This window comes from Leptopilina heterotoma, unplaced genomic scaffold, assembly GCF_015476425.1.
Source record: "Leptopilina heterotoma isolate Lh14 unplaced genomic scaffold, ASM1547642v1 Lhet_121, whole genome shotgun sequence".
In the NCBI taxonomy this organism is placed as follows: Eukaryota; Metazoa; Arthropoda; class Insecta; order Hymenoptera; family Figitidae; genus Leptopilina; species Leptopilina heterotoma.
The window spans coordinates 1,035,823-1,060,836 of record NW_025110839.1 but is presented as its reverse complement, the minus strand read 5'-3'; the positions used below and the strand labels follow the sequence as shown (position 1 = coordinate 1,060,836).

The 25,014-nt window shown below is 27.0% G+C and overlaps 1 protein-coding gene across 1 annotated transcript in view; it reads right to left on the bottom strand.

Annotated features, from left to right (window-relative positions):
• Nucleotides 1-25,014, bottom strand: part of LOC122511259 (serine-rich adhesin for platelets-like) — a 223,437-nt gene that overhangs the window by 49,264 nt on the left and 149,159 nt on the right. Inside the window, exon 8 of the mRNA XM_043626405.1 lies at nt 1,181-1,822. Coding sequence (XP_043482340.1) covers nt 1,181-1,822 — 642 coding nt within the window. The remainder of the gene's footprint in view (nt 1-1,180; nt 1,823-25,014) is intronic.

Genomic DNA, 25,014 nt, shown 5'->3' with positions numbered 1-25,014 from the left:
AAAATCATTGAAATTTGGACGAGAATTAAAAAAATTTTTTTTAAATAATTGAATTTTCGCGAAGAATTTTATTACTTTTGAAAATAATTGAATATGTAACAAGAATTTTAATATTTAAGAAATTAATTGAATTCTCACAAAGAATTTTATTACAAATTTTTTAATAATTAAATTCCAAAGAAAATTTGTATTGTTTGTGTGAAAATCATAGAATTTAAATAAAGTTTTTAAAAATAATAGCGTTTTTGGATAAATTTATTTAAAATCTTTTTAAAAATAATTGAAATTCTACGATGAGTTTCATTATTACTATAAAAATAATTTAATTCTTAAGAAAGAATTTTATTAAATTTTCTTTAAATAATTGACTTCCCGAAACATTTTTTATTATCTCTGAAAATAATTGAATTCATGCGAAATATTTAAAAAAAAAATTTTTTTGATAATTTAATTTTTTTGGGAATTTTTATTAAAATAATTGAATTTCTGCAATTATTTCTAACTTCTCCAAAATTCTGTTGGAAATTTTTATTAAAATAACTGAAAATAATTGAATTTCGAGAAATTTTTTTAAAATAATTGCATTCTTTCGAGGAATTATTCAGTAAAATTGTTAAGAATAATTACATTTTTCAAGAATGTCGATTAAAATTGTATTAAAAATAATTTAAAATCTCTTGTTAGTTTTTTTATTTACTAAAATAATGAAATTATTGCGAAGAAATTTTTAAAAAATTTGTAAATAATTGAATTCCTGTGGAATTATTTTTTATGAAAATAATTAAATGTTTTGCGTAGAATTTTAGCAAAATGTGTTCTAAATAATTGAATTCTTTTGGAAAATATTATTAAAATATTAGATATTAAAAATCATTGAATTAAGGAACATTTTTGAAAATAATTGAAATTTTGATAAGAATTTTATTAAAGCATTTGAAAATAATTGAATTTCTTAGAAGAATTTTATTAGAGTTTTTGAAAATAATTGAATTTCTGCAATCATTTCTAACTTCTTGAAAATTAAATTTTTTTCAGTACTTTAATAAAAATCCCTGACATTTCCCTAATTTCCTTTTCTCTGATTTCCCTGACCTATGGCAACCCTGATTCATTAATTAATCATTGTATCATTAATTGTATAAATTGTCATATTATCCCAAGAAATAAAAAAATTACTCACTCGAGTCGGTGGAATTCTGCGAATCATCAAGAATCTCCATTTTCACATTATCATTATCATCATCATCATCATTCTCGGTAGTTGACTTTTCAGGGAAAAGTTGACGTGAAATTTTCTCAAACGGAGCACTCGCGTCATCGACAGCATCGACATCGGTTTCTGGACCTAAATCCACATCCTCATCATCATCCTCATCATCGTCGTCGTCGTCGTCATCATCATCAAAATTAGCTGAACCATTCTCGTGTTTTCCATTTGTTGACTTATCGTAAATAAAATTCTCCGTATCGAGTCTTAGGGATCCATTTGTTTGATTCTGCTGTTGCACTTGTTGTTTTGTGAAATTCATTTCAAATGGACAACATCCCATATCGACGGCGTGAATTGCTTCCTCATCGCGTGATCCAAAATTCATTTCAAATGGATAAGAACCAGTATCCATTGGATTGAAATTTGTCGGATGTTGGACGTCCTGCGGAGAATCGGAATCCATTCTCAACGCAAGGGACGACCGATTATGTTTTAACTTTGCTTCTATATCCGTTGGATGTGTCAGGAAAACAACAATCACTGAGATGTTGTCCGGTGATTGTAGATTTTTTGCAGCCTCCACCAAATGATGACTCGCCTTAGTGTAATTTTCTGCAAAAAAAACAAAAATTCAATAATCAGTAAATCATTCGATATAAAATATCTTTAAAGGTAAAGATTAGTTTATGTTTAGTCTAAAATCTAAATTTTTCAATTAAATTAGTTGTCGAATTTTAATTTTCTCCTCTAGCGTCGAGAAAATGAAATAAAACTCGTATAAGCTGCGAATTATTTCGCAAATTGGCATTTTACGCCAACAGATGAAATTCCAGTGTTAAATTAATTACAATTGTCAACGTTTGCGCCGTTCAGAGACAGAAGATTCAATTAATTTCAATCACATTTCGCGCTCGAATAAAGGAAAGCTTTGTTGTCAGTCAAATTATCGCTATCAATTATAAATTTTCATTCAGATTCTTTTATAACCCAACAAAGCGAATTTATCACTGCGAATTTTTTATTTTTATCAACGGAATTCATTTATTTCCTAAAGCAGGCTTCGTACTCATCTATTAAAACCTATTATTTACTACTTTTTTCACGATTTTCGACAATTTTTTTTAGAATTGTGACAATAGAAGCTACACTTTTTTCTATTTTTGAGAATTTTAAATTTTAATTCAAATTCGCTAATGCTTGGAATAAAAAAATTATTATTTATGAAAATAATTAAATGTTTACATAAAATTTTATTAGTATTTTTGAAAATAATTGAATTGTGGAGAACAATTTATTTATTTATAAAGATAATTGAAATTTTGAGGAGAATTTTAAAAAAATTTTAAACATAATTGATTTTATGCGAAGAATTTTATTACTTTTGAAAATAATTAAATTGTTGTTTAGAATTTTATGGAAATTTATGAAAATAATTGAATTCTTGTGAAGAATTTTTTTTTTTAAATAATATTCAAAAGAATTTAGTAAATCTGAAGAATTTTGCTGTTTATGGAAATAATTGAATTCTTGAGAAAAATTTTTTTTTACAGTTTCTAGAAATAATTGAATTCTTTCGATGAATTTTAACAAAATTTTTAAGAATAATAACATTTTTCGATGAATTCGATTAAAATTGTATTACAAATAATTGAAATTCTGCAATGAGTTTTACTACTTATGAAAGTAATTATAAATGTTTGCGCAGAATTTTAAACGAATTTTTAAATCCATTTGTTTACAATTAAATTTTACCTAAAATTTCGATTATTCTGATATACTTCAATTAAATAAATTAAAAATTAAAAACTTCAAATAAAAAAAAAAAAAAATTCCATTAAATTTTTTGAGAAAAATTAATTCTAAATTTCTTTAAAAATCTTGTCAAGAATTTAATTATTTTTATAGATAATAAAATTATTCGCAGGAATTCAATTATTCTCGAAAATTTTGATCGAAATTCTTCGAAATAATTCAATTATTCAATTATTTTCAAAATTATAAAATTCTTCGTAAAAATTCAATTATTTTCAAAATTATAAAATTCTTCGTAAAAATTCAATTATTTTCAATATTACTTTTTACATAATTTCGATTATTCTGACATTTTTCAATAATTAAATGTATAATAATAAAAAATAAAATCTTGAAGAATTAAAGAAAAATTCAATTAAACTTTTTTAAAAAAAATTAATTCTACACAATTGTTAATTAAAATTAATTAAAATGTACGTTATATTGCTTTCAATATTCAATAATAATCTAAAATTTTAACTGAAATTTATTTTTAATTCAATATTTACTAGAAAAATTCACGAGAATTCAATTATTTAAATACAAAAATAAATATTTTATTAAATAATTGAATATTTCTTGAAATTGTATTTTCATAAAGAAGTTTATCAAAAAATTTTTTACTAATTTAATTCTCTTGATAAATAATAATAATAATAATAACAATGGAATTTTTCCAAAGAATTTTATAAGAGTTTTTGAAAATAATTGAAATTTTGCCAAGAATTTTATTAAAATTTTTAAAAATAATTTAATTCTGGAGAAAAATTTATAAAGATTATTGAAATTTTGACGAGATTTTTTGTAAATATTGTTGAACACAATTAAATTTCTCCGAAGAATTATATATTATTTTTGAATATAATTGAATTCTTGAGACGAATTTTATTAAAATGTTTATTTAAATAATTAAATTCTTTTATGAAATTTTATTGAAATAGTAGACATTGAAAATGATTTAATTTGACAAATTTTTAAAATTATTAGGTAAAAATTCTACGAAGCATTTTATTATAATTATTTTTAAAAAAAAATTGAATTGTTATAAAGAAGTTCATTAAAATTTTTGAAAGAAATTTAATTTTTTGAAGAAATTTAATTAAAACTTTATAGAAAATAAAACTTAAATTCTAATAAATAAATTGTAGCAAAAGTTTTTAAAATAATTGAATTTCTTTGAGGATTTTTAATAAAATTTTTAAGAATAATTTCATTTTTCGAAAAATTCCATTAAAATTGTATTAAAAATAATTAAAAGTCTGCGATGAGTTTTATTATTTATGAAAATAATTAAATGTTTGCGCAGAATTTTATTAAAACTGTTTTTAAATAGTTGAATTGTTTTGGAAAATTTTATTAAAGTAGTAGATTTATTAAAAATCATTGAATTGAGGAATGTTTTTGAAAATAATTGAAATTTTGACATGAATTTTATTAAAATTTTTGAAAATTTCAGAAGAATTGGAATAATTAAAATTTTTCAAAAATCTACGTTCTTTAAGACAATTTCTAATTAAATTCACTCAAAATTGAAATTTTACAAAATTTCAAATTAAAATCTTTTGAAATTCATCTGTACTTATATGAAAATTGTAAACGCAACATTTTGAAAATTTAATTAATTTTGAAATATATTTATGTAAAATTAGATTTCAAGAATAAACTTTAGAAAATAACAATTTTTCCAGGATTTCGATCAAAATTCCCTGACTTTTCCAGGTTTTCGGGTTGCGTGACAACACTGCAAATTTTTGGTATCAATTTTTGATACTTTCAAAAAAAAAAAAAAAACAGTGTGACATTTTTGATTAATTACATCGACAAAATGAACGTACAAATTAAAGCGAAATTGAATTTCGAAGAAAAGTCTAAATCCACTGAGAGATTAAATACCGTTAATAAATTGGCCGCATTAACAAAATTGTCCTTAGCTGAAGGGACATAACTTGTTTAGTCGATAATACTTAACTCGGATGTGTATATATAAATCAAAAAGTTCCCATCTTCTACCCCCCTGTAAATATAATATCGTCGGGGATAACAAGGGATGAAGAGATAAAAATGAATAGACCGCTCTCCTGTACACGTCGTTAACTATGTGGAGTGATTGCCGCTGCTCGTATATTTATGATACTTGAAAAGTTATGTATGTGGGATATTCACATTATTCACCCTCGTCGTGTACATTTTCACGGTGCTATTAGCCTCCTGCTCCTGCCTCGTTTGGTTTCGCCCTAAAATGCACTTTCACCTTCTCATCCAAAGCTCTCATTCCGTTGACTCTCGTCGTCGAGGGTTCGTGGGTGGCGGAGTTAAAATATCACGGACCTCCCTCGCCACACACTTATCGTCTGAATTTACCACACAATGTCTCAAGTGACACACGTGTCAATATCTAAAGCATAAAAGCTTTTCATCAAATTACACACTCAAAAAACCCCTTTTTTTCTCTTTTTTAATCCACAGTAAACGTGGTCTCTTAAGAATAAGAGAAAAATGCCTGCTTCTATTTCTCAAAGTAGGAGAAATAAAGCGACTAAAAGAATGAAAACGATTTTTATTTTAGCGCAGACTTCGTATTCGATAATAATTCGTTGCAATTTAATAATTTTACGTTAACAATGCAAGGAATTTTATCATTCAAAAATCAAAAGTACTGAAAAAATATTCATTCATTCAGAAAAAATATTCAATTTCTAGAATTCATAATAAAACTCTGAATTCTCTTGTCCAACAACCTTAAAAAAAAAGTAAATGTTCAATTTAACATTATATTCTTTCTAATTTTTAACAATAATTGAACTTAACAATATTGATAATTAATTGAGTTTATATTCAATAATGTAATTATTACAGAACTATATCATAAACTTATACAGGGATGCCAGAAAAATTTAATTTTCTTTTTCCCTGATTTCCAAACAAAATTTGGACTTTTTCCCTGACCCTAAAGAATATTCTGATTCATTTTAAAAATAATTAGATACTCAAAAAAATGTTCTATCACATTTAATTACGAATTATTTAATAGAATATAGAAATTACCTTATTTATCTAAATTTCTGTTGAAAACACTAAAAAAATTCAATTTTCGAGAAATTACAAATAATTGCAGAAATTCAATTATTCTCAAAAAAAAAAAAAAAATTGTAAATTCTTCTTACAAAATTCCACTATGTTTAAAATTTGAAAAAAATTCTCGTAAAAATCCTAATTATCTTTAAAAATAACAAAATTCTTCTCCAAAGTTCAATTATTTTCATAAATGTCAAAAAAAAAATTCTTGTCCTAACTTCAATTATTTTCAAAAATAAAATGCATTTTTCTAATTTCAATGATTTTCAATATCTACTATTTTAATAAAATTTCCCAAAAAGAATAAATTCAATTATTTAAAAATTTTTTTAATAAAATTGTATACAAACATATAATTATTTTCATTAACAATAAAAATTTCACGCAGGAATTCAATTATTTTCATAAATAATAAAATTTTTCTAAGGAATTCAATTATTATTTTAATAAAAAATAATTTAAAATTCTAGAAAATAATAATTGACTTAAAATGATGAAAATAATTTTGAACAAATTGCAGTAACAATATTCATAATAATATAAAATAATAATTTTATCTCTCGGTCATCTTTAATTTATTAGAAAACATGAAGAAATCGATGACTCCGAGTCGTCGACTCGGAGCAATCAATATCTTCATGTTTTATAACAATATTTTTATAAGTTGTTTAATTTAAAAAAGGTTTGAATTTTGAATTTTTGAATGTCTTAATTCCTGTGAAAAATTCTATTTCAAAAATAAGATTAAAAATAGGAATTGTGCAAATATTTTTCTTCATTTTCTAAAAAATTTTCTAAAACGAGATAATAATTTTGTTAAAAAAATTGTGATTCATAAAGAAAAATAATGCAAAATAAATAAATTTTCTATTTCTTAGTCACAGTTGTTTAACAATTTTCTAATTTTGTTTATAAGTAAAGAACAAAAATTTGCATAATTTCAATTTGACAAAACATAATATTTAACAAAATTTTAGTCTTTTAATAAAAAGAAGACAATTTTGAATTAATTATAAAATAAAAATAATTATAACATAATAATATAATATACAATCTATCGAAAATTAACAAAAAATAGAAATTCTTCAATTAAATTCTATATTAGAAAATAAAAACTTCAAGTAATTTAAAAAAAAATTGAATTAAACTTTTTCAAAAGAATTAATTCCATAGAATTTTTAATTAAAAGTATGAAAAATTCAGATTTTCAAAGATTTTAATTTGAAACTTTTACAAAATTCAATTATTTCTACAAATTGCAATTAGCAGTAACTTCTCCAAAATACAATTATTATCTAAAACTTTAACTGAAATTCATTTTTAAATTAATTTTTATTAGAAAATTCTACGAGAACTCAATTATTTAAATACAAACATAGATAATTTATTGAATAATTGAATGTTTCTTAAAATTGAATTCTCATGAAGAATTTTATCAACAAATTTTTGAATAATTTACTTCTTTCGACGAATTTTAATAACATTTTTAAGAATAATTACATTTTTCAAGGAATTCGATTAAAATTGTATTAAAAGTAATTGAAATTCTATAATGAGTTTTATTATTTATGAAAATAATTGAATTATTGCGAACCAGTTTATAAAACAGTTTCAAACAATTGGTTTTTTTCGAAAAAATTTATGCAAATTCTATTTTTAATAATTGAATTCCTGTGAAATTTTCATTATTTCAGAAAATAATTGAATATTCGTGTATAGAACTTTGTCAGAATTGTTTTTAAATAATTGCATTTTTTTAGGAAATCTTATTGAAATAATAGATATGCAAATTATTGACCTAAGAAAAAATTTTGAAAATAATTGAAATTTTGCAATGAATTTTATTAAAATTTTTGGAAATAATGGAAATTTTGCAATGACTTTTATTAAAATTTTTTAAAATAATTGAATTATTTATCATTTATAAAAATAATTAAAACCCTGAAAGAAAATTTAAAATTTATGAAAATAATTGAATTACTGCGAAGATTTTAATGCCAATTTTTAAAACATCTGATTTTTTCGAAAAAATTTATGCAAATTCTATTTTAAATAATTGAATTCATGAGAAACATTTAATTCTTTGGAAAATAATTGAATGTTTATGTGGAATTTTATTAAAATTTTCGTTTAATAATTGAATTCCTTTGGGAAATTTTATTAAAATAGTAGAATATTGAAAATCATTGAATTATGAAAAATTTTTGAAAATAATTAAATTTCATTACTGTTGATATTTATTGAATTCTTGTGATGAATACTATTATTTATGAAAATAATCGAATTTTGCAATTAATTTTATTAAAATTCCCGAAAATTGAATTTTTGCGAAGAATTTTGCTATGTTTAAAGATAATTGAAATGTTGACAAGAATTTTTTTTCCAAATTTTTAAAAATAATTGAATTTTTGCAAAGAATTTTGATATTTATTATAAGATAGTTATGAATTCTTTCAAAGAATTGCGTTAAAATTTTCAAAATTGAAACTAATTTCAACAGAATTGAAATTCAAATAGCAAATAATAAGAGAATTCAATTAAATTTACAAGTTTTTGTTTATCTACTTCTCTCGGGTTGAAATTAAATGAAATAAAGAGAAAGATACAGAAAAATAAAAAAATCTGGTAAGTTATGGATTCTGAAGGCTTAGAGCAATGACCTCGCGTCGAAACGCCTGCGTAACTGTCTTGTTCCTTCTCTCTCGTTTCTCCCTTTCGTTCTTATTTCGTTTCTCTGTACCATTTTATATCTATTGCTATTCCTCTCTTTCTTTTTGTTCTCGAGTTGCTCTGGTGCTTCACACTAAAAGCCTCGTTTCACTTATCCGTATGGGGTCGCAACCCTTTCTGCTTTACCAACCGAAGGTCTTGGTACTTTTTACCCTCTTTTTCTTAACTTTTAAGTTTGTTCCCTGCGATTCAAAATTCGATATTTTATTCTTTCGATAAATTTATTTTTTCAAAATGGAAATGATTTACAAACATTTTTGTTATGGACTGAGAGAAAAAAAAATAACCATTTTTTCCAAGATTATTTTCAGTTGGTAACCAATGCTGCTGCTAACTTATTGATTGGTGTTGCCATTTTTATTAGTAAACTTGGCTATTTTATTAGTTGATTCAACTATTTTTTTTGTTGGTCTAACTATTTAATTAGTTACGTAACTAAATGACTGGAATTACTAACTAAATTTAGCATTAAATAATTAATTAATACTTTTCTATTATATAAAAGGTGTAAATTGTAAACCCGTGTATTGAGTAAATAAATAAATAGCAAATAGTAATAATTTAATTAATTAATTAGCAAACTAAATAGTAACTAACCAAGTAGTAGTCACAAATTATTCATTTGTTTCAGAGTAGAAAGATTAATCCGAATTGAATTATCTTAATCTTTTATTTTGACGTATAAAATAATATTAATACTTTTTATTTCCACTTCACAGGGTCGTCTGTTATAGCGACATGATGTGATGAAGCTAAACTAATAAAAGAGAAAAAAACGGTATAAACTGTAGACTTTTGGAGAGTAACAAAAAAAAAATAAGTTCAGAGAGGAACATCTGCAAGATGCAGTTACAGAAAATTGGGTCGATCAAGGAGTCCAGCTGGAGGTACTTAAGGATCTGTTCTTGAAGAATTAAATAACAACCGCATGCAAGTAAATTTAATACCCTTTGCATTATTGAAATAATGCCACAATTAGCAAATTTTTCTATACTTTTCGACAAAAGTAGAACAATAGAAGAATAATACTAAAATCGTAAAAGAACAAAACTGAAATCATAAAAGAACAATAAAAATCGTTAAAGAACAAAGACTAAAAACAAAAACTAAAATCGTTATAAACAAAACTAAAATCATAAAAAAACAAAAGTAAAAGAACTAAAATTAAAATCATAAAGAAACAAAACGCAGTTTTCTTAAAAGTATCAAATTGATTCAAAGTTTTTTTTTTAAAAATAAAGGAAAAAAATGTTTATAAATTATATTTGTCAATTAGAAAATTTAATTCAAAATGAAACTGAAAATTTTTGAATTTTTAGAAAATAGAGGAAACAATTTTATTGAAAAAAAAGTTCTTTTAAATTTATTTACGAATATCTTTAATTGAAAAATTAGTCGAAAACAATAATTTCTTTTTTAAATATTTCAAATATTTAATTATTATTATTCTTCCATAGAAATTAGGATTTTCAAAAATTTCAAATATTATAAGAATATTGTTACTGTAACTTCTTCAAAATTATTTTCACATTGTATTATATTATGAAAAAATTTAAACTAAAATCAATTTTCAAATTAATATTTATTAGAAAATTCTACAAGAATTCAATTATTTAAATAGAAAAGTAAATTATTTATTGAATAATTGAATGTTTCTTAAAATTTAATTCTGATAAAGAATTTTATTAATAAATTTTTAAATATAATTGAATTCTTTTGCCAAATTTTAATAACATTTTTCAAGAGTAATTGCATTTTTAAAGGAAATCGATTAAAATTGTATTAAAAATAATGGAAATTTTGCGATGAGTTTTATTATTTCTGAAAATAATTAAATTATTGAGAAGAAACTTATAAAAAATTTGTAAATATTTGAATTCTTGGGAAATTTTTATTATTTATTCTTTTGGGTAATTTTATTAAAATAGTAGATATTGAAAACCATTGAGCTGAGGAAAATTTTTGAAAATAATTGAATATTTTCTTACAATTGTATGAAAATTTTTGAAAATAATTGAATTTTGAAGAAGAATTTTTTTATTTGTGAAACGTATAATTAAATTCTTTCGAAGAATTATTTGTGTAAATAAATTGAATTGTTGAAAAAATTTTATTAAAATCTGAAAGAATAATTGAATTATTTCAAAAAAAAAAAAAAATGTAATTAAAATTGTACTAAAAATAATTGATTTCTTTCGAATAATTTTATTAAAATAGTTGAAAAAAAATTGAATTTTTGCAATGAAAAGAATTAAATGTTTCCGTAGAATATTATCAAAATTTTTTTTAAATATTTGAATTCTTTTGAAAAATTTTATTAAAATAGTAGATATTGAAAATAATTGAAATGAGGAAAATTTTTGAAAATAATTGCAATTTTGACAAGAATTTTATTAAATTTTTTGAAAATAATTGAATTTTGAAGATTTTTTTTTATTTATAAAAATAATAATTGGGATTTTGTCGAGATTTTTTTTGTAAATTTTGAACATAATTGAATTTTGTGATAGGAATTTTATTACTTTTGAAAATAATTGAATTTCTGCAATCATTTGTTGCTTCTTCAAAATTCAATTTTTGTTAGTGTTTTTAACTAAAATTCTTCTATAAATCCATTATTTTTAATAATTTATTAAATATATATTGACAAATTTAACTGATTTTAGAAGATTTTGAATTATTAAAATTTTTCAAAAATCTAAGTTCATTAAAATATCTAATTAAATTCATTTAACATTGAAATTTTATAAAATTTCAAATTTTCAAACCGTTTGAAGTTCATTTATTTATGAAAATTGTAAACGCAACTCTTTTAAAATTCAATTAATTTTGAAATATTTAAGTAAAATTATTCATTAAATACTTTATTTATTTTATGATAGTTTTTCAAGATTTAAGTTATTTAAAAAGAAATTTTTGTCAAAAATTGAAGAAGTTGAAGGTACTTTTAATAAAAATTCCTGACTTTTTCCTGAATTCCCTATGTCAGAATGTTTGATTATTATAATTATAATAATATTAAAACTTTTTATAAAAAAAAATTGAATTAAAAATTTGCTAAAGTGAATCAAGTTGATGCCAAAAATTTGGATCAATTTTTTATTTGATCCACATTTTTGGTATCAATTCGTTGCAATTTGATACATTTAAGTTATAACAGTTTTAGCTAAAACCCCGCGTATTTCTGCATTAAATCATATCGCAGGTAATTTTTCATTTTCGTCTATATAATTTACGCAATTAAAAATTTTACATCCACACAATAAACAATAAAAATGCAAATGAAAAAAAAAATAAATAAATTGCACTTTACGCGAGTATGTACTTGAATTGATGACTCTTTTTTTTAAATCTAAAATTAAATCCGAATGCTTTTCATTAATATTTATAGTAGTTAGTTCCACTCATCGACTTTATATTATCTTTTGAAAAGAAAAAAAAAGAGTTAATGCATTATTTTTTTGTTTTACAAGTGCTGCACGCAAAGTCATCGTATGATAATCGTTGCGTCCATTTCGTTTCGGCCCATTCTCAGAGAGAGAGTGAGGAGTGAAATTTACATAGAGAGCTCGTACATATAATTACTTTAAAATACTTATGGGCGAGGATTTTTTTTTATCTATATATGTATACGAGCAGACGGAATATAAAAGTGTGAAGTACAGACGCGTCGAGCATGACACAAAACATTGACCAGACTTCTCAATGAATATAACCAAAAACTCCTGATGATATCGGGTTAAATAATATATGCTTTCTTTTCGTTTTCAATTTACAATTCGCAGGGGGCAAAGAGAAGAAAAAAAACTAAATATGTCCCTGAAGTTGGCGAAACATTTTTTTTTTTCACCAAACAAAAAAGAAATGGACAATTTTTTAAAATTAATTGCAAATTAAATTAATTTATAAAAATTGCCTTGAAGTAATTTCCATCTTTCTTTAGGCAAATAAAAGAAATCAAATTACAAGGTTTCGGATGTTTTTTCAAAAAAACGGCCTCGGATATTATAACTTTTTCGATTTTTCTCGACTATTTTCAAAAAATACGCCTTTTTTCGACTTATTTTCAAAAATTACGACTTTTTCGACTTTTCTTCCAAATATTGCAATAATTTTTAATATAAAATGCAACTTATTTCGATTTTTATATAAAATGTGAAAAATAACTATAGAAAAATCTTCAAAAATTATTTTTTAATAATTGTTCTAATTAAATTTTCGAAATTTACAATTAAAAAGAGTTTCAATAATTATTGAAATTTTGTAAAATTTAATTGAAAATAATTGATTTTTTTCAAAGTGTTTTATAAAAATTTTTGCCACATCAACTTTTGAAGAATTTTAATTGCAAATTTTGAAAATAATTGAAATTGAATTCAATTTTTATTGAATTCCTCGGAAGAATTCAATTTTAAAATAATTTTTTAATATAATTCGAATAAATTCAATTATTTTCTAAAATCTAAATAAATCCTACGAAACAATTCAATTATTTTTATAAATAGTAAAAGTCTTCGCAAGAATTCAATTATTTTCATAAATAGTAAAATTCTTAGCAGGAATTTAATTATTTTCAAAACATATCTTTAATTGAATTTCTCGGAAGAATTCAAATATTTCCATAAAATTCAATTATTTCCTAAAATTTTAATAATTTCTTAGAAACAATTCAATTATTTTTATGAATTCTAATTACATTTTTAAAATTTACAATTAAAAAGAGTTAACAATTAAAATTTTTGTAAAATTTATTTGAAAATAAATGATTTTTTTTAAAGTGTTTTATAAAAATTTTTGCCACATCAACTTTTGAAGAATTTTAATTGCAAATTTTGAAAATAATTGATTTCTCAAAAATTTTAATGAAAAATCTTCAAGTGTAAATTTAAAAATGGTAATTAATGACAATTAGCTTCTAAAGTTCACTTCTGAAAGTAAGAAGAGGGGGGCCTCAACTACGCCCAAGGACAGGCAGTCCAAAAAGGGAAAGGTGTCCGCGTCTCCTCGGCCGAATAATGTAGAAGTTTCTGCTGAGGAGGCCGGACCATCCACTCAAGTTGATGAGCCCTGGGAGGAGGTGAAGAGTAAGAAGGGCAAAAAGAAGAAAAAGAAAAAAGGAGAAAAAAAGACTGGGGATGACCCAACAGGGGAAATAAAAAAATCCCCGCGTAAGAAAAAGAAAAGGGAGACAGACGCGATAAAAATAAGCGCAAGAGAAGGTGAGAAAACGGAGGAGATCTTAGACTACATGTTTAAAAGGGTCAGCCCTGAGGAAAACAAAGTCGAGATCCTGTCTGTTCGTAGATCCAGGAAGCAGGAGATCCTCCTGGTACTCAAGAAGGGACAGGATCTCACTAGTTTCAGCAGTGCGCTGACCACTGCCCTAACAGGAAAAGCGGATGTCGCGACTGCCGTCTCGACGAGGTCGATAGAAATTGTAGACCTCGACGAGACTGTAGTCGTCGCAAAGGTGTTGGAGGCCGTACGGGGTCTTCTGGGCAAGCCCGAGTTGGACGTGCCCTGCCAACTAGTCCGACGATATGGAGGTACGCAGATGGCGATTCTGCGTCTGCCAGACTTGGACGCGGAATTGCTGCTTAAGACCGGTCGTATTAAGATCGGCTGGGTGAACTGCAGAGTCCGGGCCAGAGTTGAAGTGGACAGATGCTTTAAATGCCTCTGTTACGGACACCTGGCACGAGGCTGCAGTGGCCCAGACAGAAGAAACGCTTGTTGGAAGTGTGGTGGTTTGGACCACAAAAGCAAGTCGTGTAAGGGTTCTGCTCGTTGCATGACTTGCTCCGACAAGGGGTCGAAGGAAGTAAACCACCTTCCAGGAAGCAGGGCTTGCCCAGTTTATTGGGGAATCCTGTCAGAGTTAAAATCTAAAATTCGGGGTACTTCAGGTTAACCTCGGAAAAGGAAGAGCCGCGCTGGACCTTCTGATGCAGACTGCTAGACAGAGGAAGGCTGATATACTGATCTTCAGTGAGCAGTGTAGAAAGCCAGAATTCTCTGTCTGGTTCCAGGACGCATCGGGAAGGTCCGGAATACAAGTGTGTAACCCGGACATCGTTATTGGTGATTTCCTGGAGACAGATAAGGGCTTTGTTTGGGTAGAGGTGGCGGGTGTTCGTATCTACAGCTGCTACTTCTCCCCAAACGACCCCCTTAAAAAGTTCGATGCCGAGATTCGCTCTCTTGAAGAAAGCATAAGAGCTTTCGACGGGGATGTCCTCATTGCGGGGGATTTCAATAGTAAGTCCCCCGAGTGGGGAGAGACCCGTCAGGACAGGAGGGGAATCTTGGTCACCGATATGGTCTCTGCGAATGACCTGGTGGTGATGAACCGGGGAAAAGAGCTCACTTTTAGGCGGGGAGCGTCAGGGTCAATTCTTGACCTGACATTTGCAACTCCCCACCTGGCCCGTAGAATCAGAAATTGGAAGGTATTGGATCAGGTGACCATGAGCGACCACCAGTACATTGAGTTTTCAGTCTCCGAGGAGAATATGGGAGGGTACAATTGCCCACAAAAGGACAAAAAGAAACCCTCCTGGAACCTTAGGAGACTTGATAGGGAGAAGTTGGTAAAGTCCCTGGCCGAAGCTCGCCTCATCAAGAGGTCCAGCTGGCAAAAGGAGCCAACTTCTGCAAAGGGTATAGCGCGAGAGGCGAGGCAGATTATAGCGGATGCTTGCAACTGCTCCATGCCTCGCCGGCGCCAAACAAAAGCTAGGAAGGGTGCTCTGTACTGGTGGAGCGATGAATTAGCCCGCTTAAGGAGAGAATGCAATGCAGCGAGGAGGAAATATACCCACTCGAAGGGAGACCTCACGCTGCAAGAAGATTGGCATAAAGCCAGGCGAATCTTCAAGCGGGCTATAAGGAGTAGCCAACGAAAGTGCTGGAAGGACCTAATCGGGAAGACCGAGAATGATCCATGGGGTTTGGCGTTTAAAATTGTTACTAAGAAATTAGTTTCAAGACAAAAAACCCCGGGTCTAGGCAATCCGATCTGGGTCCAAAAAATCATAAGAGCGCTGTTTCCCCATGTGGAACCGAGCCCCAGGGAGGACTATACTTGCGTAGTACAGATGGAGGAGCTTTTCACGCTTGAAGAACTAAAAAAGGCGGCAAGGGCGTTGAAAAATGGCAAGGCGCCAGGCAGGGATGGAATACCAAGCGAGATCCTAAAAGAGGTCGTCGCGGTATACCCAGAGTTGCTTCTCAACGTCTTTAATGCGTGTTTAAAAGCCGGAGAGTTCCTCAGTGACTGGAAAGTGCAAAAGTTGGTTCTCCTTAGGAAAGGCGATAAACCTCTGGATAAAGTCTCATCGTTCAGACCAATTTGTTTATTGGACACGATGGGCAAACTTCTAGAGGGGATGGTTCTAGAAAGACTTCAGGGAATCCTGGTAGGCGAAAATAGCCTATCAGAGAACCAGTTTGGCTTCCGGAAAGGCCGGTCAACAGTTGATGCAATACTCTCTGTTGTAAAACTGGCAAAGGAAGTCAATCAGGGGAAGAGGAAGGGTTTCTGTGCTCTTGTTTCCATCGACATCCGGAATGCGTTCAATTCCGCGAGATGGGACATCTGCATTGAGTCAATGAGACGCAAAGGAGTGCCGACTTATCTGTTGCGAATGATAGACAACTATCTCAGTGACAGATGGGTCGTGTACGAAGGCAATGTGTTCCATCTCAAGGAAGAGATGACCTGCGGGGCACCACAGGGGTCTAAGGTGGGTCCATTTATATGGAACGTCATGTACGACGATCTCCTGAGAATGGAGCTGCCCGAAGACACGATCCTGAAAGCCTTTGCGGATGATGTACTTCTGGTGTGTAGAGCGCAGGAAACCAAATTCCTCGAGATAAAACTCGATGAAGGACTGCGGCGAGTAGAGCGTTGGTTGTCTCGTCATGGCCTGCAAATGGCCTTAGAGAAGACCGAGGCTCTGCTTGTTACAGTCCGGCGAGTTTTTGAAGCCCCAAAGGTGAAAATAGGTGGAACTGAAGTCTCATGGGGAAATCAACTTAAGTACCTGGGAGTGACGTTGGACCGAAGGTTAAGCTTCGGTCCTCACGTGAACATCACAGCACTCAAGGCCGCCGAATGTATGGGTAAACTATCTAGGTTAATGCCCAACATTGGTGGTCCCAGGGAAAAGAAGCGGCGCTTGGTGGCGACCGTGGGTCTAGCAAAGCAGCTTTATGCTGCCCCTGTATGGGCTGATGCCCTTAAGACCCACGCCATCTTGGACAGATTGCTCTCTGTGCAGACAGGGAGCGCACGGAGAGTAATCTCAGCCTACAGGACGGTGTCTGATTGCGCTGCTCTAGTTCTTGCGAGTACACCGCCAACAGATTTGTTGGCAAAAGAAAGACAGGAAGTCTTTCGGCTCAATAAAGAACGAGTTGTCTCGCAGGAACAACAGAGCGGCGGTAACCTAAAGATGGCTATCCGCAAATCGGCAAGAATCAGACTAGTCGATAGTTGGCAGGCAAGATGGGATGGGGAATCCAAAGGAAGGTGGACATACCGCCTGATTCCCTACCTCGCCACCTGGTTAGAAAGAAAGCACGGCGAGGTTGGCTATTACCTTACGCAGGCGATGACTGGTCACGGCTGCTTCGGTCAGTACCTTCATAGATTTAAGATCAGAGAAGAGGCGAAATGTGTGTATTGCGGCGCTGAAATAGACGACGCCGAACACACTCTCTTCTCCTGCGGGCAATGGAGTGAGCTAAGACGGGCCATGTTTGACGCGGTGAAAACTCAATTCACCGCTGATGACATGGTCTCAACTATGCTCCAAAGCGCGGACTCTTGGCGCCACATCGAGTTCTTTATTACCTCGGTAATGAAGACAAAAGATGTGGACGGAAGAAGAGGTTAACCTGGAGTAATCACTGGGGACGATTCGCGGGAGGGGGAGGAGGAACTAATTCTCGTTCCTCCTCCCACTCCCGCGACTCCCCCCCGGTGGTTAATGGAAAGATTGTTTTTTAACAATGGACAGAGAGGAGTAAGAGAGAGGACTTCCACTTGCGAAGTAAAGCCATTAGGTAGTTCCGCAAGTGGAAATAGAGTCCTGGAAATAGGGAGTTGGTTTTAGTAGGTCGATAGAGCCTAAGCTAAACTTAGTTTAGCCTATGCTACATGCGGCTCAATGTTCAACCCTGCAAAACTCGTGGTCCGGGCCACGAGGGATCTGATGAACAGATTTCCAACTTCCTTCGTAAAACAAAAAAAAAAAAAAAAAAAAAAATGTTTTTTAATATATATATATAATATATATATATATATATATATATATATATATATATATATATATATATATGAATGATTGAATATTTGATGCAAATAAATATTTACTATTTAAAAATATACATTATTATTGAATCAAGTAATTTTCATAATTGATTTAAATCAATATTTATTAGATTCAATTATTCCATTTATTTGATTTAAGTAATTCGTATTTGGTACAAATAACTATTTATTTGATAAAATAACAAAAAAATAAAAAAATTTTTAAAAAATAAATAAATAAATAAAGTACTTAGATCTAATTAAATATTTACTTGGTTCAAATAAATATTTATTGTATAATAGACAATTAAACCGTTTAATTGAGTAAATTAATTTTTATTTAATTTAATTAAATTTTTTTCAGTGTAAAATAATATAGTCGTGGGTCGCTTAATAGTTGCAGGCAAAAAGCGTTGACTAACGAAAAAATTTTTATGCTGAAACCGTGATAGGAATATATAAATAGAAGTAAACGGCATGGCATCGGCAGAACGGCAGAAGATTTTTGAATTCCGTTAATTAAAATTCCCGAAGTGGTTTTGCTAAAATAAGAATATTAATTTTGTGAGCGGTAAAAATGATTGATATGCAATTATTACGTGTCATGATGCATTAGGTCGATCAACCTTGTCTCTCTGGAAGATGAAGTACTTGTCTATTTGCCAAGGTCATTAAGGGGTCGGCCTACACTTAATCTCCTATATGCAGCGGCGGATAATCTAATGATAATATTGTGAGTGTAAGTTGCTTGCATATCTATATCGTTTTGCGGTAATGTAACACGTTATAATGTAACGCAAGTATTTCCTTTCACGCACACACTTCGTTCTGCACATATGTACCTTTTTTTCTCCTTTTTTTCTTCATGTGCATTCAACATCATATATAATAGTACATTGACTGCCAGCATGACAGTTTAGTAATTTTATAGTCTTTGCCTATTGCATAAACGTTTATTTATTTTCAGAATATAATATGGGGATGAATGAACTCGAAAGGGAACATTAAATTATTGTTTTATCAAATCTCTTCTTATTCTTCTTCTTCTTCTTCTTTTTGGTCTTTTTCTTATCAGACTTCTTTTTTGTTGATATAAGGAGTGTCAGAACATCCATTAAATAAATGTTAGTTGAGTTGAAACTATGATAATTTGGCTAGGTCCGGTAGGGGTCCAAGTGGACTATAGTCCACTTGGATCCCTACCGGAACTAGCCATTAGTATTATAAGAAAATAAACAAGATGTGATAAATGATAAATCTTTTTTTTTACTTTGTAATTGAATTTTTTGGTTAATCCTTTTTTTTGGTTAATCAGGAGCCTTATCGAATCTAGCAGAATTATTTTAGTTCAGAATTATGAACAACTATATGGACATATGTCGCATTTGGAATGTCTGCACTTTCCTAGCATCTCTATCGGGGCAAATATTATTTGACAATTTTAGATTAAAAACAAGTTTATAAGAATTATATTCGAGAGATTCTTCACTCATTTGTCACTTTTGCTTCCCCATTGTTCCCTATTTAATAACTTCAAAAATTATTTTCAAATCAGCTTCAAACTTTTACTACAATTAATCTTCACTATATTATGTTCTTTAGTTATATATCATAATCGAAAGCAATTATTTCTGTTTTTAGACAAAAGTTATGATTTAATTGAAAAAGGCTCAAAAAAATGCACTTTTTGCGATTCTCCACACGGATATCATCAAGTTTCATCAAAAGTTTTATTTTACACAAAGCCTATTGTAATCGTGTTTTTATTTCTTCTATTCGAAAGTCCATCTCCAAAACTATAACAGGGTGTCTACTATTTTCATTCAACAAAATTCCCGGCTTTGTCTTAATCAATCTTTCCCGGTATTTTTTTCTCATCAAATTTAAATTTATTTCATTTCGAACATAGATAAATCTACAAATGGCTTCCAAAATTTTTATTAGAGATTTTATGAATAATTACATTCTTTTGACGAGTTTCTTTAAATATTTTGAAAATAATGTTTTTTTAACTAATTTAATTAAAAATTTGGAAAATAATTGAATTAAACAAAGCATTTTTTCAATTTTTTAAAATAATCTTGTCTGTTCATAATTATATTTGAAAATTTGATTAATTTTATAAAAAATACATTTTTATTAAAATGTAGGTATTGATACTATAACTTGAATTTCTGCAAAGAATTTTACTATTTATAAAACTAATTGAATCTCCCCAAAGAATGTTATTATTTATGATAATAATTAAATGTTTGCGTAGATAATTGAATTTTGAGGAGAATTTAAAAATATTTTTAAACATAATTGAATTTCTGCGAAGAATTTTATGGAAATTTATGAAAATAATTGAATTCTTGTGAAGAATTTTTTTTTTTTAAATAATATTCAAAAGAATTTAGTAAATCTGAAGAATTTTGCTATTTATGGAAGTAATTGAATTCTTGAGAAGAATTTTTTTTACAGTTTTTAGAAATAATTGAATTTTTTGACGAATTTTAAAAAAATTTTTAAGAATAATTACATCTTTCGAGGAACTCGATGAAAATTGTATTAAAAATATTTGAAATTTTTCAATGAGTTTTACTATTTATGAAAATAATTGAATATATTGCGAAGAAATTTTTAAAAATAAAATTATAATTACGGTGACTAACTTCCCTTGATTATTTTCGAAAAATATTTAAAAAATTCTTTAAAAGAATTTAATTATTTTTAATAGAATGTAAAGAAATTTCAATTATTTCAAAAATTTTCCATTTTTTTTTTATAAAAATTCAATTATCTTGAAACAATAGAATTTAAAAATTTCAAAAATCTTATTTTTCAGAATTTTCAAAAAAAAAGTTGTTTAACGTTTCGACAGCGCGGCTGCCCTGACATTTTCCTAATTTTCATCAAAAATATTTACTCTTTCTTATCCTGCTAATAAATTGAATTCCTACAAAGAATTTTATTATTCATAAAAGAATTTAAATCTTTTTAAACAATAATTTAATTCTTGAGCAGAATTTTAAAAAAAATTTTAAATAATTGATTTCTTTCGACTAATTTTTTTGCAAATTCTAATTTAAATAATTGAATTCATAAAAAGCATTTTATCATTTATGAAAATAATTGAATTCTTGAGAACGATTTTATTAGAATTTTTTTAAATAATTGAATTTTCAAGAAAAAATTTATTACTTTTAATAAATAATTTAATTCTTGTGATGAATATTGTTATTTATAAAAATAATTGAATTTTGCAAAGAATTTTATTGAAATAATAATAATCTAAAAGAATAATTGAATTATTTCAAAACAATTTAATTAAAATTGTATTAAAAATAATTGAAGTCCTGAGATGAATTTTATTATTAAAATAATTTATTTTATTTATCAAAATAAAAATTAATAAAAAAAATAATGAAAATAATATTTTATTTAATTGAATTCTTGTGAAAAATTTTATTATTTTTGAAAATAATTGAATTCTTCATAAGAATTTTATAAACATTGTTTTGAATAATTAATTATTTCGAAATATAATAAAAGTTATGAAAATTTTGTTTTAAATAATTGAATTCTTGTGAAAAACTTTATTTGTGAAAATAATTGAATTTTTCGATTAATTAATTTAAAATAGTATTAAAAATAATTGAAATTCTTTGATGAGTTTTAATATTTATGAAAATAATTATTTTTGAATTCTTGCTTAGAATTTTATCAAAAAGTTTTTAAAAAATTGAATTTCCATGAAAAATGTTGTTATTAGTGAAAGTAATTGAATTATTGTGAAGAATTGTATAAAAATTTTGTTAAATAATTGAATTTTTCGAAATTTTTTTAAAAATGCTATTCTAAATTAATTGAATTCCTGTGGAAATTTTATTACCTATTTATGAAAATAATTGAATTTTGGATGAAATTTATCAATTTTTTTTTAAATAATTGAATTCTTTTGCGAAATTTCATGAAAATACTAGATAATTGAAAATAATTGAATTTTGAATATTTTTTGAAAGTAATTGAATCAATGAATAATGTTGTAAATCTGCTCGACTTTTGCATCAATCGAATTTTGATGTTACAATGAATTTTTTATTTGTTTAAACAAATGATTGTTGTTATTAACCAGCTTTTTACAGAATGCACCTAGAAAGTCGCAGTTTTTTCTTATTTTTGCAATTTACTAAATTCTATATGATTAAAAATAAAGAATAAATATTGAATTATTATTTAAACATTTTTTAAACAAATTATTGTTGTTATTTACCAACTTCTTACAGAATGTACCTAGAAAGTTGCAGTTTTTTCCTAATTTTGCAATTCACTAAATTCTATATGTTTACAGATCACAATTTATAAACAAATTATTAATTTGTTTAAAAATTGTTTAAATAATAATTCAATTTTTACTCTTTATCTGTGATCATATAGAGTAAATTGCAAAATTAGGAAAAAACTGCAACTTTCTAGGTGCATTCTGTAAAAAGTTAGTAAAGAACAACAATCATTTGTTTAAATAATTTTTTAATAATACTTATGACTAGTTTCAGTAAATATTGTCTTTAATTTATTGATTTAATACCAAGTAATGCTGAAAAAATATGAAAAGTTGTCAAAAATTTGCAAATTACTAGTATTTTACAGCGTATTTTAATGGAATGTAAACTCCGATTCCGCGAAAATGACCGAATTCTTAATGAATAAAAAAAATAAAAATAATAGTGAAAGTCACATGGTTACCACGTTTTTATGAGTATTTCTCATTTTCATCAACAGAGGCGCAAATATCAGTATTCTTCGAGTTATTACCGTTATTACATTTAGCGGACTGCATGATCGTTTCATTAAATGCCAAGAGACAGAAACCATCCTCAAAACTTGTTCCGAGTCGGTAAAACAGTAAATTTTCGATTGTTTGCAGAATACCAATACCAAAACCGAAATTACAATGTAATTCTATAAAGATGACTTGAATATTTTATTCCTTCCACTTTTGTTCAATTAGCAATTTCAGTTTATTTCTCATCTCCTAAAGTGGTTTTAAGGCTAGTTGCAAAAAAGGATAATCGAATGCAAAACATCGATAGAAATGCAGTGAATGGATACGAGATTACAATAATGAGCGGTTGTCAACTCACTCTTTGAAAATTAGGGTTATTGTTCTCATGTTGCTGGAATTTTCACTCGCTATTATCGCAATTTTATTACCACTTGTGTGGGTATAAAGAAAATGCATATTAAAAGCACCGATTAATGACAATAATAGTAATTGGATAAAATTCTATTTAACCACGCTTTCTTTTATGTCCACAAACATTTTGGTATTTTTCTATTCTTCGATATTTTCAATATATAGTTAGCGACGGAGTTAGCGTCGACTCTCAGCATCAGAAACAAATTTTTATTTGGGGTTTTTACAAATGATGTCACTAATTCCGGGTTGACAAAGGTCAGGGAATTGTGAAATATTTTAATAATTCAAATTCTTCTGAAATTAGTTTAATTTTCTAATACACTCCAACGCCAGTTTAGCGGACTATTTGGGGAAGACGTCCGTTAAATCGAACAATAACCTTTAATGAGACAGGACTAAGAAAATCGTAAATCGCAACCCGAAAAGTCCGCTAAACCGGCGTTGGAGTGTATGTACTTAATTAATTATTAAAAATAATGAATTAATAGAAAAATTTTAGTTAAAAACACTAAAAAAATTTAATTTTAGAGAAGCTACAAACGATTGCAGAAATTCAATTATTTTCAAAAATTTTAATAAAATTCATTGCAAAATTTTAATTATTTTCAAAAAATTTTTCTCAATTCAATGATTTTCAATATCTACAGATTTAAAAAAAAATTTCAAAAGAATTCAATTATTTAAAAAAAATGTCAATAAAATTCTACGTAAACATTTAATTATTGTCATAAGTAATAAAAATTTCACAAGAATTCAATTATTTTTAAATGTTTTTAAAACTTTTTTAGCAATAATTCAATTATTTTCATAAAGAAAAAACTTATCGCAAAATTTCAATTATTTTAAATACAATTGAAAAATTTTCATTAAATTCCTCGGAAAATGTAATTATTCTTAAAAATTTTATTACAATTTGTCAAAAAAATTCAAATAATTAAAAAAAAGTTTGATATAATTTGTTAATTAGAATTTAATAATTATTTTCAATACATTATTATTTAAATTTCTTAAAAGAATTTTATTATTTTGAAAAATTTTAATTATTCTTTGCAACTATTCAATTATTATCAAAAAATGGTAAAAAAAATTCTTCAAAAAATGTAATTAATTTCTAAAATTTGTTGAAATTTCATTATTTTCAATATCTACTATTTAAATAACATTTCTTCACAATAATTCAATTATTTTCATAAATAATAAAATTTTTTACAGGAATTAATCATTATTTTGATAAATAAGAAAATTCTTTAAAGGAATTCAATTATTTTCAGAAATAATAACTAATAAGACTAACTGCAGAATTTTAATTATTTTCAATACAATTAATCGAATTCCTCGAATAAATTTAATTATTTCCACAACTTTCCTGTGGAAATTGTATTATTTATGAAAATAATTAAATTTTGGTTGGATTTTATCAATTTTTTTTTTTAAATAATTGAATTCTTTTGCGAAATTTTATTAAAATACTAGATATTGAAAATAATTGAATTTCAAATATTTTTTGAAACAAATTGAATCGTTTTAAAGAAGCTAATTATAATTTATGGAAAGTTATGGAAATAATTAAATTTATTCGGGGAATTTGATTAAAAAATTTTGAAAATAATTGAAAATTTCTCTGAAGAATTTTGACATTTTTAAAAATAATTGAATTCCTGCAAAGAATTCAACAATTTCTGAAAATAATTGAAATTTTGCGAAGGA